Source organism: Eschscholzia californica, unplaced genomic scaffold (genome assembly GCF_041429995.1).
Source record: "Eschscholzia californica isolate CP2 unplaced genomic scaffold, dmEscCali1.0.p SCAF_1, whole genome shotgun sequence".
NCBI classification, from domain to species: domain Eukaryota; kingdom Viridiplantae; phylum Streptophyta; class Magnoliopsida; order Ranunculales; family Papaveraceae; genus Eschscholzia; species Eschscholzia californica.
The window spans coordinates 23577934-23595871 of NW_028238198.1; the positions used below are offsets into that span (position 1 = coordinate 23577934).

At 37.0% G+C, this 17938-nt stretch overlaps 2 protein-coding genes across 2 annotated transcripts; both read right to left on the bottom strand.

Annotated features, from left to right (window-relative positions):
* Positions 1-1221: 1221 nt before the first annotated feature.
* LOC147565264 (UDP-N-acetylmuramoyl-L-alanyl-D-glutamate-2, 6-diaminopimelate ligase) lies at positions 1222-7819 on the bottom strand. Its single transcript, XM_086651742.1, has 5 exons — positions 7444-7819; positions 7282-7334; positions 1952-2119; positions 1772-1849; positions 1222-1661 (listed from the first exon to the last, which is right to left on the bottom strand). Exons 1-5 carry the CDS (start codon positions 7495-7497, stop codon positions 1493-1495), a joined length of 522 nt encoding a protein of 173 aa, XP_086507868.1. The 5' UTR covers positions 7498-7819; the 3' UTR covers positions 1222-1492.
* Positions 7820-11827: 4008 nt separating this feature from the next.
* On the bottom strand, positions 11828-14715 carry HCF164 (Thioredoxin superfamily protein). Its single transcript, XM_086651743.1, has 5 exons — positions 14420-14715; positions 13230-13439; positions 12712-12815; positions 12200-12548; positions 11828-12039 (listed from the first exon to the last, which is right to left on the bottom strand). The coding sequence occupies exons 1-4, from the start codon at positions 14603-14605 to the stop codon at positions 12266-12268; spliced, it is 783 nt and encodes a 260-aa protein (XP_086507869.1). The 5' UTR covers positions 14606-14715; the 3' UTR covers positions 11828-12039; positions 12200-12265.
* Positions 14716-17938: the final 3223 nt, after the last annotated feature.

Genomic DNA, 17938 nt, shown 5'->3' on the forward strand with positions numbered 1-17938 from the left:
TCCAATGTTGTTAGGGAAAACCAAGACCAGCACCACCACTCTCAAGACCAAAATCAAGATCAAGAAGAAGATAACTTAAACTCTGTCACCAGCCATCTCTATATAAAACCAACCCACTCTTCTGAAACCTTAAACAAAGATGTAGTACTCCGGCGTATCCGTCACCGGAGGCGTATGAATAGAGTCCGGGATGCATTCCGAGCGATTCTAACATCACCTTTCTCAACAACCACTACTACTACTAACACCACTGGTGCAGATAAATCCGCCACCACCTACCACCAACTTAGGTGGTTAGACGACGCTTTCTCTGCTCCTTAGATTAGTTAATCGCATTTTGTCAAATTTGTTTCTAGGTCTTTTGAAGTATTTGTAATGCAGATTGCAGCTAAATTTATTTCCGATTTTGCTCTCTTTGTTAATATGATTCCACTGGTAACAGTAGCTTTGCTATGTATTTTGTGTTAGCTTTTTCGGGCTTCCATTTTCTTCATCTCTTATTAATTTCTAGGTTTTAATTTTCGTATTACTGTAAATTGTGATCACTTGTGTTGTTTGTTATTGTAGATTTGTAATGGGTCTTTGTCTGAATATGTTTAACTAATTTGTTTGGATGACCATGTTTTTTTATACACTCTTCTCTCTTCCAAAATCAGATCTTAAAACAAATCTGCTTCTCAAATTCAGACTCATCAAAAAATAATTATTATGCTAAATTATAAAAAATAAACTTTCACTTCTATTTGTAGAATATCTATGGATAGATGTGATTGTTTATCTAAATGGGACAAATACTAAAAACGAATCAGATTCTAAAAACATTTTTCAGATTCAACCTTCAAATTTATATTTGAAGTGATAGCAACAAGCTGGTATTTGGTAGCTGATAAGTGGACATCAATTTTATATTGTATTTTATACTTCTAACTTTGCTGATTATGGGTATAAATGAATCCAAGCATATTAGGTACAATCAAGACATAATCTAGAATAAGGTCTTGCTTTGAGCCAAACTCAATGAACAAAAGAGAAGGAATCATAAATATTCTTCTCCAACAATGAAAGTCCAAGTAAACAAGAGTAATTGAATAATCTTATGAGGTGAAACAAGTGTAAAGATGGTGTATCGTGTGTACACGCACACACTTAAACAGCATTTTAGATCTCAAAGAAGACGGTACCTAAGACAAGTTCGAAGAAGAGCTTGTATATGAAAACTTCTAAAAGTAAAACATTTCATTCATTGACATCCTAAAATCTTATCGAGTCTTACAGACATTGTCGCTTCTTTAAAGATAACTTAAGCTACATCCCTTGTATAAAATCAGAAAGCCAAAGGGGAAAGGAGGTACGAGGTAGTTTACCCAATTCCCGAACATACAAGAGCAAAATTGTAAGATTCAACTAATTGAGAAATGAAGGTACTAATTTTGCATTTTAGCACAGACATCAACAAGTTCGAAGGAAAAGCCATACATCAATTATTTCGAATTTAGTTCTTACTTAACACACCGGATGTTGAAAGAAGGCGTAGTGCCTGATTGGAGTTCTTCAAAACTGCATTTGATCTTGAAACCTGCATTTTCCGCTTCTTCAAAAAATCCAACGAGTTCTGCAAGCACTGGGCGGAGGGGATTTCCTTCAAAATCACCGTATCTGGCCTGAAAAGTCCTCACATATAACATAAATTAGTTCCATCTGAGTAACATTTTGCACATAGAGATAATTTACGTCATTTTTTTTTTGCATAGAATAATTTACTTCATCGTACCCGAGGGTTTTAGACTTTTTCCTTTTTGTAGATTTTTCTTTCACGTCCTCTTCCTCGGAGTCAGAGGGAAAGACTTGTCTGCATAGAAAAGATGTGGTGGTGAATATTCATTACTCAAGGATATCACAAACTTTAAGAAAAACAAACAGGACATGTGGAACGTTTGGAGATGAAACATACTTTTCACGAGCTACAAGCATATTGACAATGTCGGTTGGGAGTGTTCCAGGTGCTTCCTCAGCCTCGTGATTTGGCTCGGTTTCTGTCGGTTCAGTGACTTCACCTTTAGACGACGGTGTTTTTCTCTGAGCCCAGCGTCTCCGCCTTTCTTTACCTTCTCGAGCAATCCTTCAAAAGAACATGAGTTGCGTCAAGATCCAAGTAAATGTATAAAAAGGATTTACCCAAATAACACTACAGATCTCCCACTTATTATCTATAACTTAAAAAAAATCAGACAAGTAAATGTATAAAAAGGATTTACCCAAATTCAAGCACTAGATGAAAGTTGGAAGGGGCGCACTATGATATTTTAATGCAATAATCATCAGTTAATATTAATTGTCTGTTGCATTCACAGCTAAAAGTCACCCAACTAGTAGCTAAAATCCAAAGCAGCGCATTAGTTTTGCCCTATGTCATGTGGATATCCCGTTTGAATAACTATTGCCTTGAATACTCCAAAGCTAAGATTCACCTGTAGAAAAGTGCGTATTGTGAAACTCGGTATGCACATCTCGTGCATACTAGTATACACAGTCATTAGGATCTGTTTAAAAAACTATGAATCCTGACCATGTCTCAGCTTTGCGCTTTCTCCACTCATTTTTCCAACCCCTGTACGGGTGCTAGATACCAATACCTATTTGGCCACTCCTGTGTCCTTGTGACATAGATGTAGGCCAATAGCCCAATATACATTTTCACTATTGATGCAGGGGCACCCGGCGTGGAGACTTTTTCCATGACCGAACACGGTCATGGGCCAACCGGCCATAGAGAGTAGTTTTAGGAAGTCCCAATTTTAGTATAATTATTAGAGAATTTAGGTTTAGGAAATTATGTTATTTTAGTATTTCCAATAATTGGAAAGGTCCAGATTTGAGTCTAGTTATTTAGGCAGTTGCAGTATTTAATTATTTAGGAAGTCTAATTCTAGTTTATCTAGGAAAGTCCAGAATCCTATAAAAGGATATCTAGTTTGTCTATTATTCTCAGATTGAAGAGAAAACCCCCTTTCAAGTTTAATAAAGTTTAGTATTTTCGAGTTATTTCATCTTTATTTTATCGTTCTTGTTAAGTTTATTCGTCTTCTTTAATTCCGCTGCGTTTCTACATCATGTGGTATCCAGAGCCACCAAAGTTTTGGGCTAATGATTCTGGAATTTTTTTTCCAGACCAGTCAAATCAGTATCGTTCTTACTCTATTCCTCAAGAGAATTATAATCAATTAGATTATACTCATCAAGGGATAACGAATCAATGCTTATGCGCCTCTTGTTTTTCTCCAAATAGTTCGTACGATTATCATTGGAATCCTGGAGAAACCTTAAGAGAAAACCCATCACAACCTCCATCTTCTTATTATCCGACATCAACCGCACCACCACCACCACCACCACCACCTCCGTACTCTAATTATACTCAACAACCGTCTCCTTGTCAATACCAACCTTCACCACCACCACCAGTGTGTTATACACCATCACCTCCATCTTATTACTATCCAACACCAGAACCACCACCACCACCACCAACTCCGTACTCTTATTATTCACCACCCCTACCATCTTCGGCACCTCTACCTTCATACACTTATTATTCACCAACACCAACACAACCATCTTCTCTTGACGGTTTTGCGCAACCAACACTTTTGAAGAAATCTACGTCGTTGTCCGAAGAAAAAGTTATTGATGATAAGAAGAAAGAGGATGCTTCGTTGGTGGTAGATTTGATAAAAATATCCAAAGATCGAGCTATCAAATCAGTTGACACTTTGGACAAACTATTCTCTTCTAATACACCACCATCCCTTCAACTACAATCAACTATTTTGAGAGAATTGGGGTTTGATCATTCCAACAATACGTTCACTGAAGTAATACGTCAACCATCTTCCTCGCCTACTTTAGCTTTCAATCAGGAAGAAGATGTGATTAATTATTCAATTGATACAACTACTAGGACTGACGATATGAATCGATATGCTAGCGTATTAACTAAAGAAGATGAACCCAATGATATTACAGAAGGAGTTGAAGAGGATTACCACGAAGAAGTTGAAGTCGAAGAAGAAGAAGAAGAAGAAGAAGACTACGAAGAAGTTGAAAAAGATGATTCCAACTATAAAGAAGTAATAAAAGAGGATGATTTCATTGATATTAAACAAAAAGTTCACAACAATACTCTTTCACTGTTTGAGAAAGAAAAAGAAATAAATCAACTTCTCGGTCTTATTATTGATGCTTTCTATAGTAACAAAGAAATTTTCCTTAGTGAATTAATTCGTAACTCTTCGGATGCGTTGGATAAGATCAGATTTGCAAGCTTAACAGAAAAAAACAAGCTGGGTGCTCAACCTGGACCCTTCACCAAGATTGTTCTTGATAAAGTTAATAAGACTCGCTCGATCATTAATAGTCGAATCAGAATGACGAAAGCCGATTTGGTGAACAATTTGGGGACGATTGCGAAATTTGGAACGAAGGAATTCATGGAGGCATTACAAGCACGAGCATATGTTAGTTCTGAAACCCTAATAATGGTAGTTCTTGCTTGCGTCCGTTTTCGCTCCCTCGATAACTGTCGTTACTTCTCACCGATTATAAATTCTGATGCATCAAGTCCACTAACCAGTAAACAAAAATCACGAGATGCTTTATCTATGCTCAAATCTGAAAAAAATCCCACAATAATTCTAGATATATGTCGTGTCGTTTCTCTTCATCCCGTTAAGCACCTCTACCGAATTGCTTTTTCAGAGGCAATGTATAATTTACAATCGCCACAAATTTTGATATGGGACTGTAAGGAAAAGATTTGGAGAAGTGGGTTATGGAATGGGCAAAAATTTATTGACATTCCTTCTATGAGATCCCGGTGTTTATATGGGGTTAGGCCTGTCCCTAAAAATGGAGAAATTTGCTTCACTTATACATTCAATAATGGGACTCAACTCATGAGACTTGAACATGGATGGGATGGAGACTTGGTGGAGCATCTATGGGATGGAGACAAACAAGAATGGAGAGTTTTTTGGTCTCACAACACTACTGGATGTAGTCACTATGTTACATGTGAGAATTTCGGGAGTGATAAACCTGTTTGTAATTGTCTTCATGGAGAAGTTGCTAGTGTTGTGGTTGACATTGGTGTCCCACGTGAAGTTGGGCGTGTCGAGGTTCTTCACATACATACAAAGAACATGAAACTTGCTGAACATTTTGATCAGCAAAAGGACGCAGACGAAACTCATGAGCATGTTGAGTCTGCTCTTGCCGCACTATGTATGGGAAAGATGATGAATGTCAAGGTCAATTTTTTCACCGAGCAGAATTTCGTCATTGCGATCTTCTTCATCGAACTACAAGATGATGGAAGATGTCGAAATTTATTGGACGTTAATTCACTACTATCGAATTTGCGAAAATCTTCGCATCATAGGTTTCAGTTTATCGTTGGTGACTTGGTCCCTTTCTCTATCCATCGGATTTCATACACTGTTCGTGCAAAGTGGGAGTTACGAATCGCCTTGGTGGTATTCATCGTATGCGGGTCCATCAAATTAATTTCTTCGTCGAAACGGTTCGGGACGAACCTCGTGGGAGAAGGGGAAGCTAATGCAGGGGCACCCGGCGTGGAGACTTTTTCCATGACCGAACACGGTCATGGGCCAACCGGCCATAGAGAGTAGTTTTAGGAAGTCCCAATTTTAGTATAATTATTAGAGAATTTAGGTTTAGGAAATTATGTTATTTTAGTATTTCCAATAATTGGAAAGGTCCAGATTTGAGTCTGGTTATTTAGGCAGTTGCAGTATTTAATTATTTAGGAAGTCTAATTCTAGTTTATCTAGGAAAGTCCAGAATCCTATAAAAGGATATCTAGTTTGTCTATTATTCTCAGATTGAAGAGAAAACCCCCTTTCAAGTTTAATAAAGTTTAGTATTTTCGAGTTATTTCATCTTTATTTTATCGTTCTTGTTAAGTTTATTCGTCTTCTTTAATTCCGCTGCGTTTCTACATCAACTATAGCCTCCATTAGGGTCGAGGCTTTTCAGCTTAACCATTTAACTCTAAAATAAAATGCCTTCAATTGGCGGATTTGTGACATCTTGTTTTCAAATCTATGCCCCCTTGAGGTGTATGCATCAAACAAGGATTAAACTCCACAAAGCAAATGCCTGTTCCACGAAGAAAGAGGCTGAGGCGGAGTGTTCTAATGCCTCCTACAAACAAGTCTAGCGTAAGGTAAAAAATGGCTTTCGGATGAATACAAATGTGTATATTTGTAAGGTAGCTAAAACAACTTTTTCGTGAGTCCTCCCTTCACATTTTCTGTATCAAATATGACTTGAAGTCTAAAAACTTAACTACTTGATTTTGTGTGGTGTTAGCCTCTTATTCACTTGCTAATGTTTTATATCTACGGAAATAGTAAAGTATGACTTGTTGCTCTTTTTTGCACATATAATATTATTTAGAGGCTTTAATAAAAATGTTGATTAGATATTTCGAAGTCTAGGTTTCGCATCGCATTGTTCAAAAAAACAGTGCTTGGCTAAAAATTGCTTCTTCCATAATTTTTTTCTTGATCATCTTCTTGTACATGAAAACCCATTTTAAAAGATTGAGCAGCTTATTATGCCATCTTCTTTGGAGCAAAATGTACATGAATTTTCTACTTAGGACAAGCAAACATGAAACATGAATTCTTTTAACTATCATTTCTAGTTTTCTAGTTGCTGTTAATGGCTAAACTGTAAAGCATTACTTCTTCAAATGTAGGTTAGATTTTCTCATCTTCTATAGTAAATTTTAGGCTGGGATGTTAATTTCGAACTTTCTGAATATCTCAAGAATGTTTAGACTGTGTAACTGAATAGAAACTATCCCAATTAGCGACAGTGTGTACCGTTGTACCAACAAGTCTATATCGGTCACTTATTATTCCAAGTTGTCTGTTTCGAAAGATCTCCCTTTTAAACTGGCCTAGAGATCTCATTGAAACTAAAATTCATACTTCGACCCCAACCAACGAAATAAAAGAATCATGCAGACTAATGCAGTGATACAACTAAGAGAAATGTAAAATCTTTTCTTAAAACATTAACAGACATAACTATGAGGAGATGTTCCTGACTTGAATATCAACGATAAAGCTTGTTTATGTAATTGGATTGTTCTTTAATAAATTTAGGTAATAAATATAAGATAGAGTAACTATAAATCATACCCAAAATATTATCTTTAAATTCAATTTTTGATACGAAGTAGAAGCTTTTTACCTTTTTTTGTTTTCTCGCTCTGCTTTCCTGGTCTCTTCAACTTGCTCAAAACCCTAAAACCATGAGGAAAAAAAAAGTAGGAACCACTAGTCAACACCAAAGGAAAAAAAAAATCAAAACACAGGGTTTCAAATGCTTGAGAGAGAGAGAGAGGGAGGCGACCTGCTGGACTGAAAACACCTCAGGCGCATCAGAGTCATCGGAATCCCTTTCCATCGTCGTTGATTCTAAGCGGTTCTTTGGGCGTAAGGTTTAGGGTTTTCGAAGACACTTCTTTGAACACAGAAAAGGAAGAGAGTTTTTGCGTAGAATTCCGACGCCATTTACTTGACCCGAAAATTAGGTCGTTTGTCGGGTGAGTATATCTATAGGCGCCTCACATTACTGATTTATGCGCGCCCTTCCAAAGACAAAAGTTGGGAGAGCCAAAGATTCATGTATAAAGAGGACGCTTTGAGACTTTAGAGCATCTCCAATGCAAAACTCAAAAAAATCTTCATTCATCATATGTGTCAAGTTCCAATTGAGATTCTCACTCCTATGTGGCGTCAATAGAGATCTTCAATTTCTTGTTGCCTCCAATGCAAAACTCTAAACTTATCTTATTTACTTATGTGGCATAGTTATTTTTGTAAATAAATAATTAGTTATTTTAGAAAATATAGAAGACTTGATTTCTATTGGTTGAAAATCAAATATTGATGAGTTGGACAATTAGAGATATCTCAAGAGGACACTCTATTTCTAGAGTGTCCTCTTGAGATATCTCTATTCCACTCTTGACACGTCATCTTAGATATCCAAATAGAGTGTTGCATTGTAGATGATTTTTAAGAAAAAACTCTAAAAATCCTACATGGGACTCGGAGTTTCTAAGATTGAGTGTTGCACTGGAGACGGTCTTAATAATTTTTTTTTTTTTTGGAGAAATCGACTACAATCAACATTAATCATTACAAGGCATTGTACATCATAAAGATGTGTTAGGCACAATAACCGCCTAATTTAAATCATTAATGAAAAAGGCCCAAAGCCCAATAACATGAAAGAGACATAAAGCCTTGCAAATTTATTACGTTGTTTACTTTATTTATTGTTTAAATTACATGGGATAAATCTTGATGACAAACTGTTTTCACCGAGACTCAATGCAACTACCTCATAGACTTAAGAGGGGGTGTCCAACCATTGCACCAGAAACTGGCGGCCTTCGAGATTTAATAATTCAAGTTCAATAATTTATTAATTTTACTTGCACTCAGAGATGAAGGTGGGATTTCTGAATTTGGGAGCAACTATCCCATCAATACACCAAAAAGTAATAGACATCGGAGCCTTTTATAGCCCTTTCTTTACTTTCTTTTTTCTTTTTTTCTCTTTTACATGGGTGGTCTTTCTCTGAGGGCTCGAGGCCCCCTAAGATTTTGGTGGTTGAGGCTTGGATGTTGTGGTTAGTGCGATGAAGTGTCAAATTAGGATTGTTTTTACTCGATATGACAGCCCGACCATTAGTCTGAGCTTAAGTCCCACCCTAAGGGCATTTCCAACGTTGGGGGTTGGGGCTCCCAAATTCAAATTTGGGAGCCCCAACCCCCTTGGGTGTCAAACCCGAGAGCAGGGCCATGCCTGGGAATTTAAGGGCCCAGTGCGAAATTTGAATCTGGACTTTTTTGAACAAAAAAAAATACAAACAAAATTTGGACAAGCTATAATTTCTTTGTTAAGATGTATTCTTTCTTTGTACAAGATATAGTTTAAAATCTACAAGTAGATTTTCGAATGTAGCATTTTGTATCATGATTTTCACATACATACCTTCGATTTTTTTTTTTTTACGAATTTTAGACATCTATTTCTAAAAGTACTTCAAAAGATGAAAGAAATGCACCCAAATACATAACAAAATGTAAAAAAAAAGTGTAACAAAGTAAAAATAAAGAGTCATTTAGCAATGTACCATGAACCTTAATTACAAAATTAGCTAAAGGAGTAAAATTAATTTTGCGGCCAGTGGATTTCGAACACTCGCCAAACGGATGGAATTAGAAACTTCCGTCCATCCCGGCTAACATATGTTTTTGTACACCTCTTTTTCTTATACAGTAGCTTTTAGGAAATTATTACAAACGGGCCCTTGTCGGTGGGGGGCCCTGTGCGGCCGCCCTGCCGGCACGGGCCCAAGCACGGCCCTGCCCGAGAGCCCTGGGGCTGGGCTCTCGGTGGGGTTGGGGGCTCTTAGCCCTCAAATAGTATTGTTTGGGAGTCCGCCCACCGGTAGTATTGGGGTGGATCCTATTTAAAGGGGATCCACCCCAATACAACCTCATTACCTCTCTCTCAATTAATTCTAACTGTCTCTATTTTCTCTCTTTATCTCAATTATCTCTTTCTTTCTCCCTATTTTCTCTCTTCAATGAATAGTCTAAACTCTGATTATCATAATAATGAACGCTTTTTAGACTTGATAAATAATTGTGGGGATGTTGGTTTATTGAATGATGGGGTCGAAGAAACTTTTGATTTTAATGAAACTCTGAACTCATCAGTTTCCGCCTAATACTATAGTCATGTAGATGATAATGTGCTCGTTCATGCTTATTTACATATCGCCACCGATGCGATTACTCGAAATGATAAAGAGTGGGTACTTTTTGAAACAAGATTGCCGAAAACTTCAACGAGTGTAAAAACCAAAATCGTGCGACGTTCTTAAATGTCGTTGGAGCGAGATAACACTTTAATGAGTGTAAAAAACAAAAACGTGCTCCGAAGGGTCTTACATGTCGTTGGAGCGAGATTAACAAGCAATGCTCGAAGTTTTGTGGTCATTTGGCATTGTTACAAAGGAACCCAAAAAGCAAAGAAAATGATAATGACCGGGTAATTACTCTTGATATTACAATGTTTATGTTTTACAACATTATTTTTTATTTTTGACAACATTATGAACTTAAAAAATTTTATTTTGCAGTTCAAGTCCGCATATGAATTGTTTAAACAAAACAATGGCGGCAAAAGTTTTAAGTTCGAACATTTTATAAAATTTTGAAAGACCGTCCCCAATGGTCATCAAACTTATCTCAATCTTCGTCAAACAAAATAAAACCTTCTTTGAACCAAGACGAAGGATCTCCCTCTACAATCCAATAAAGACCACTTGGAAGAAAAGCAAACAAGGAGGCTAGGGATAAAGTCAAAAGTGGTGACAGTTCTACAACGTCTGAGTTTTGGAAAGCGAAAAGTGTGAATCATGAGGCTAGAGATAAACTTCTGCAAGAGTCCATAAATGTGCAAAACAAAAATATAGGCGTGCAAAGAGAAAATTAGTCGTTCAAAACAAAAATATTGACGTGCAAAGAGAAAATTTAGCGTTCAACGCCAAAAAGAATAAAATTCGCGGATCCAAACTGGGGTAGAATCAATGAACAAAGATAGTTCAAACATGTGTCTCGAACAACTTGTTCATAGGAAACTGATGGCAGACTGGATGAATGGAATTTAGATTATTTTTAAAATATTTTAAAGTTTTATTTTAGTTGTTTTAATTATGTTTGAATTTTAATTATTTATTGAATCTTTAATTAATTTTAATGAATTTTAATTACAACAATTCAAAATTTGGATTTGGGAGTCCGACGTTGGAGTTGAAAAAGATCGGGGTCTCCCAAAATTGGGAGCCCGATCCCCTACACTGGACTTGCCCTAACCACGAAATAAGGATGGGAATTACGCAGACACTGGCCCCTCGGGCGGGGAGGTTGGACTGGTACTTTCATCTGTAGCTATTAGGTCACTGTGAGGGGCTTTTTCAAATCTCTGATTTAAATATCTTCAATTGAATTAGAACACAACTAACCTATCTGAAACCTCAGCTATTCTGATGTATGTGCAAATCTCTCATTGAGTATCTTCCGTTTGGAAGAAGCTTTTCAACATGCTGTGGATCCAGAAGGTCTCTTCTCTGCCTTGGAACCTGGAAGTGGAATGGTATACAAAATTTTTTGCAGGTAGTGATGCGGATCCAGAAGGTCTCTTCTCTGCCTTGGAACCTGGAAGTGGAATGGTATACAAAATTTTTTGCAGGTAGTGATGCCCTAGCAAATTGGAGTCACTTTAGCTGGAGGGTATGGATGATACCCTCAAGAGAATCATTGAAGATGTGTTAAAGTAAAGAAGAATGCTAGGGCTAGGAAAGTTGCTACAAATTGGAACTTGAAATTCGCTTTTTAGTGCAGCAAATTTGGTCATATCTGGTTCTCAATTAGTGTGCACTCTGCTTGATAACAAGGATGCTGCTCTTCCATAACTCGGCACAGGTAGCCAAAGCAAGTTTTTGATCTCTGATTCTTTGCAAGGGTTCAGGCTCCCTTAGCCTGCTGATCAATGCGGAAAAAAATAGATATCACGGGACATGTAAAAACTATTTATACCAATTTTTTCCTTTTCAGGAACACTGAGTAAAGAGCATTGTGATATCGGTTCTGATCATGATTCTCCGACTCCACTTTAGTTTTCGGAAGAGTAAACGTTTCGTTTCTTGGAACCATTTGGGTATAAAACTCTTGTATTTATACATATGCAGACAGGACTTTCAACGAAAGAATCTCTCTGAAGCTGAGTATTGTGCAACAGATGACGAAATAATCTGTCATGGCTATAAAAGTATTACAAGGAGATGGAAATACATAACTGCTATCCTTCGTCACAAAAGCCAACTGAACTTCACTCAGAAATCCAGCTAACCAGTATATCATCAACCTGAAAAACCCACAAAACTTTTGTGATTAAATTCGAAAAATTGTGTGATTACAAACTCAACAACATAGAGCAGTAATTGAAGGCCTAAACTGTCTCAGTTATGCAATTCTAGCACGATATTGCTGTGAGAGAGAGAGAGAGAGAGAGAGAGAGGGAGTACCTGTACCCATACATGTATGTACCTATATACATGCATTCTACACGCGAGTGCGGAAACACTATGCGCCTAACCATGGCTTCTAGGATCGACAATTCTGTGCACCTTTCTGGACTCAGCACTGGAGAATTGTCCGACAACCCGAGCATGAGGTACTGAAGCTTCCCCTCTAGCAAGGGCATCCACATTCTCCAGCAAATACTGCCTTGGAAGCCTACCCACTACATTTCCCTCCTCATTTCCATTTTTGTCCAAGAATGCAAAATGCGGGATACCCTCAACTCCAAACTCATCTAGCTCCTGTTCCCATTTAGTGTTATCCACATTCAGCATTACGAAATTCACACGGTCCCTAGACACGTCATTACAAAGTTACCATCTGTATCATCAAAATCCGTTCATAACCTATCTAAAAAATATTTAGGAAAAGAAAACTTAGGTTTCTCAGAAATCACATCTCATGAAAACAATAATAGACTCGTAATCCTAGATCATAGAAATGTAAACCATATTACTTGTACTTCTGCTCAACGTTGTACACATCCGGAGCCAGTTCACGGCAAACTTCACACCAATCAGCATAAAACTCCACAACTGTTGGCATTCCATTGGCAAGAGCCTAAAGCACAAGGCAAAACGAAAAGCCCATCAGTTGCGTAAATTATAAAGCAAAATGATACAGAAACGATGCAAAATCCTATCATGATCGGTATATAAATTTACTTATATTACTATGGTAGGATTCGTAGGAACAAATTGGAAGTGATGGTACAATATTGGAGCTCGCTTAATGATTTCTTCATCTAGAAAATTAAGGAAAAGTGTTATAGACTCGTTCTTCTATTTGTGTCCTCGAAGATTAAGAACATCCTTTCTTGCAAAGTTTGATTTTATGAAATGATAGGAAATGCATTAGCCTTTCTAAATACTGTCTTAGAGTGCCGCCACACCAAGCAATTCATATATTATTAACTAGATACAATAAAATTGATAGCCAAAACTAATCAAGTGAGTAGAAATGAGATGAAGTAACCTGTTCATAAGATATGGCAGCTAATGAAAGGTCCTTCAAAGAGACACCAAAATCTAGTCTTCCTGAGAGGAAGAGCCCCACTGCTGCAACACTAGAAGCCACAGCTATCCTCCTATTAATACTTTTGTTTGGGAATTCAACAATTTCAGAAGAACTAGTCGCTCCACTAGTTTCATCCTTGACTGGACCAGGCTCAGCAGTGAGATTATCCTATACCAAAAACAGATACATTTAGGCAATGAACTTGAAACTATAAAAGTCAATACCAAAATTTTCCATAAGAGGATAACTTCAACAAGTTTGGAGTCAAACATGAAAACCCAGAGTAAAATAATACTATCATGACTAAGAGAATTCATCTTTAAGGAAGTATTAAGTAGCAGGATAGCGTGTTCATCACTCAAAATAATAAAATGGGTAAAATATCCCTCTTGTGGAGGAATACATACATATAATTCATCAAATCTATAAAGAGTTTTTCTCCAATATCACATTACTTCACGTTTTATCCCTTCCACACAACTAACAAACAAAGAGATGGTTAAGATATTAAATGTTATTACTTGCTTACATACATCTCAGTATATCCTATTTCATCCATTGGGGTAAGTAATATCATTCTCGGGTTCAAATACGTAAGCCTCGAGCATCAAGTGACTGCTTCGCCTCGAGGCATACACCTTGATCGTTTTTTAAAATATTGAACCGGAACTCACAAGGATCACCATGAACCTCTCTAAATATTCGAGAATACTTGTACTTTTGGATTGCTAGCTAGGCTCAACTATATTTAGATATAGTAGTCTCATAAACCTCATTCTAACCTAAAAAATGAAGCTGCCCCAGAACAAGAAAACTTGGGGTTAAGATCCCTGACCTACAATTCTACAAATGAAAAGTATTTACAGCTAAAACGCTATGAAATCCTTTCAATTTGACCAAAAAGGGAATGGATTTATTAGATTATTACAGTGAAAAATACACATGTTTTTCAGAAGAAATGAATCCTAGAAGTAGTTCATGATTAATCTTGGAAGAAATTAAACCCTAATTTTGCACAATCAGAACGAATAAATTAATAAGAGATGCTAAATTGGGGTTTCAATGTTTGATGGGGTTTGGACAATTGGACACTTTGGGGAACTGAATTAGCAAAAGAAAATGAGAAAAAAAAGGAGAATTAAACAAACCGGTGGTGGAGAATCGATTGGATTAGGGTTAGGGTTCTTCTGACAAGCTAACCGTTGAAGACGAAGAGGAGTTGTGGTCTGAAATCGAAGGAGACAAGTCGGATGGAATTGAAGAGACTGAGAAAGCTGAGAAGATGGAAGGAATCTGCGAAGGCCGATGGAATTGACGATCGTTTCCGTCGCCATTTTTGTTTAAGAAAAATTAGAATTAAACAATATCTCGAATGAGTCGACACTCAGCTGGCCCAAGTGATTTTTTTTTTTTTTTTTGATGAAATATATTAGAATAAAACAACAAGCTAATCTAACATGAGATCCATAATTTAAAGAAGAAATAAAAGATGGTACTACATTCCATATTTTTTCTTGAATATTATTTCTACCCCATTTAGCTAGAGCGTCGGCTTTGGAGTTGCATTCTCTGGGAGCATAAGTGAAGATTATATCTATGAACTGATTCTTGAGATCTAGAGACTTTGAGATGATTTGTCTAGACTGCCAATGTAAACCGTCGCTTTGACCATTAATGTACTTGATGATATTTTGATTGTCGCTTTCGATGTGAACATGTTGTATTCGTAGTTGGATGACCCATAAAATGTTGTAGTGTATAGCTAGACTTTCACATTCTTCAGCATTTTGTCCCCTGACTGTGTTTGCTGCCGCTATGATAAAATTTGCTTCTTCATCATGGATAATACAACCTATACCTGCTGGTTTTGTAAGTTGCGTAAGTGATGCGTCAAGATTGATTTTAAGATATGGTGTCGATGGAGGTCTCCATTGTTGTTGACGTTGTTCATCCCTGCATTTGTTAGTTATTATGGAACCAATTTTGAGTGGCTTGGTTGACGTGTTGTTGATGCGATTGATCATCTGCATAGGAGTTTGTTTTTGAGCGGTAAAACAATTTTCGCACATAGCTTTCCATATAAACCATAGGATTTTGACATATAAATGAAACCATATCGCTCTGGCGTAGTTGCAGTGTAACATCACATGGTCTAAAGTTTCATTATCATTACAGTTTATACAAGTATAGATGTTACCGATATACCTCCCAATTTTGTCCTTTACTGGTATGCTATTCGTACAACATTTCCAAAGGAATAGTTTTATACGTGGTATGGTATTCAGATTCCATATGAAAAACCAGTCGTTAGAGTCATGCATAGGTCCATTGCTACCTGTTCTTAAATAATTATACATTGATTTAATCGAGAAATTACCAGCTTTTGTGAGTGTCCATTTTGCTGTGTCATCCTGATCAGTCTGCAAATTAATACTCAAAATCGCACTGCAAATATCACTATCAAAACAATTATTAAGCAAGTCAGTATTTCAGATATTATTAGTAATGAGCTAGGCAACCCAGTTGAGGCTAGAGTTACTTTGATTTGTGATAGGTGGGGGATGGTTCGGGATCCAAAAATCGTGCCAGATACTAATATGAGTGCCTTTGTTAATATCCCAGAAGACTAGACCATCCATTTGACTAAACTGTTTACTTATAGCTTTCCAAGGCCAGGAGTGGTTAGCTTTAGGTGGAGAGGGTTTATGTGATTTAGGAAAATATTTAGCTTTGAAGACTTGAACCCAGATGGCATGAGGATTATTGAGCAGCCGCCAGTTAAGTTTGTTGAGGAAAGCTTGATTATCAAGGAGAGGAAGTCGAAGCCCTAGTCCTCTTAATTTGCGTGGCTTGCAAATGGCGGACCAGTTGATGGCATGGAATGTTTTGGATTTTCCCCACCAGAAAGTCTTTTGTAGGGACTCGATGCTGTTACAAATACCTTTGGGAATGGCAAAGCACTGCATTTGGTATCGGGGAACGGCTGCTGCAATAGTTGAAATAACTATCGAGCGACCAGCTTGGGAAAGAAGGTTGGTTTGCCACTTGGAGAGTTTGTTTTTAATTTGGGTGAGAAGGGATTTGAAAGCTTGATTTTTGTTTCTGTCGATGAAAAGATTAGTACCAAGGTATTTGTCTCCGGACGAAGATTGATGGACTTTGAGGTTACGAATGATCATTCTTTTGAATTTGGGATGCGAGTTTTTGGAGAAAAAGATGTTGGATTTAGTATAGTTTATCATTTGACCGGAGGCCTCACTGAATTCTTTCAGAATTTGTTTGAGGTTGTGCACATTCTCGAGAGTATTCTGGCCAAAAATGATGCAATCATCCGCAAATAAAAGGTGTTTAATGATAAGATTAGAGTTGGGAATAAGAAAACCGACGAAAGTGTTCTGGTTGTTGTTGTTCTCCAGCAAACGACTAAGACCTTCCATGGCAATAGAGAACAAGAACGGAGAGAGGGGATCACCTTGCCTAATTCCTCGGCTAACCTCGAAAGCAGATCCAGGTCGGCCATTTATAAGCACTGCCATGGTGCTGGAGTTTAGACCGCATCGAATGGGGCCCAAGTGATTGATAATGTTAAAGAAATTTTTTTTTTTTAGAATCAAACTTAATTTAAAGGCCAAAAGGCTAATGAGAATTACATCATGAAGTTGAAAATCATAAGAAAATTAAAACTGACAAACAAGTCAATTTATGCCCACTTGGGGTGCCTCTGAGTTGCCTGATCTAACTGGTGAGCTACTTTTCTAGTACAATCACCACTAACTATATTGAATTATTGGGTAGTTTTATAACCGTTGCTTCTTTCACCTTCTTCTCTTCTCGTCGTCAAACTGTGACTGATTCCGGTACATCAGTGGAGAGAGTTGTAAGTTGTTGAAGAAACTCACAATGGTTGTCCATGATCAAACACTCGATCCTGACTAAAAACAAAACAACAAATGGATCCTAAAGATCAACAAAAACAAGCCTTAAAGACCAACAAAGAAAATAACCTATAATTTGAAATTAAGACTATATTATACCAATAATATTGAAATCTTGAGTGTTCTTTTCTCTTAAGAAAGTAAATACATCGTCAATCTTCTTGATAGTTTGTTGTCAGATCTTTATATTCTCCATAGTATTAAACAAGGAGACGTCGATCTTCAACAATGGACGAATTGTGGTGCCAAATCCCGAATCAAACAAATGAACCTCAATCAAACCCTATAAACTATATCTTTTAAAGTATCCCCATATGAACAAATTGACAAATCGAGAGAGTAAGGGAGATTAAAAGATAGTATGATCAAATTAAAATTGAGAGATGACTAGATAAAGATCTGTTTGTTATTTTTTTTATTTTCTTTGTAGATAGAATTGTTGAAGCCCTAGAAAAGAGAATTCCATTACTCAAAAGATAACAACTTGAACTTCTTCTCTATCAAATCCAGATTCTGATTGAAAAACTATACTATAAAAGCTCTACAGAGAAAGTTATAGATGTATATTAGGATAAGAAAAGAAAACAACATACTCAGAGATGGAAAGAAAGAGAAGAGATTCCGACGAAGTGATACCCTTCGTCGGAGCAACACTATGAAAACGGAAGGTTTTCTCATAATGAAGGAAGTGGTTATAGTTTAGAGAGAGAGAGAGTATAATATCACTAAAGT

What these genes read in the sequence shown, in the direction of transcription:
- LOC147565264 (XM_086651742.1), bottom strand. Translation starts at nt 7,497, where the DNA reads ATGGAAAGGGATTCCGATGACTCTGATGCGCCTGAGGTGTTTTCAGTC. An exon ending in AGGTGTTTTCAGTCCAGCAG is followed by an intron (nt 7,335 to 7,443) that starts GTCGCCTCCCTC and finishes TCATGGTTTTAG; the next exon opens with GGTTTTGAGCAAGTTGAAGA. An exon ending in ATGCTTGTAGCTCGTGAAAA is followed by an intron (nt 1,850 to 1,951) that starts GTATGTTTCATC and finishes TTTTCTATGCAG; the next exon opens with ACAAGTCTTTCCCTCTGACT.
- HCF164 (XM_086651743.1), bottom strand. Translation starts at nt 14,605, where the DNA reads ATGGCGACGGAAACGATCGTCAATTCCATCGGCCTTCGCAGATTCCTT. An exon ending in CAATCGATTCTCCACCACCG is followed by an intron (nt 13,440 to 14,419) that starts GTTTGTTTAATT and finishes TTTTTGGTATAG; the next exon opens with GATAATCTCACTGCTGAGCC. An exon ending in CTGCCATATCTTATGAACAG is followed by an intron (nt 12,816 to 13,229) that starts GTTACTTCATCT and finishes CTTGTGCTTTAG; the next exon opens with GCTCTTGCCAATGGAATGCC.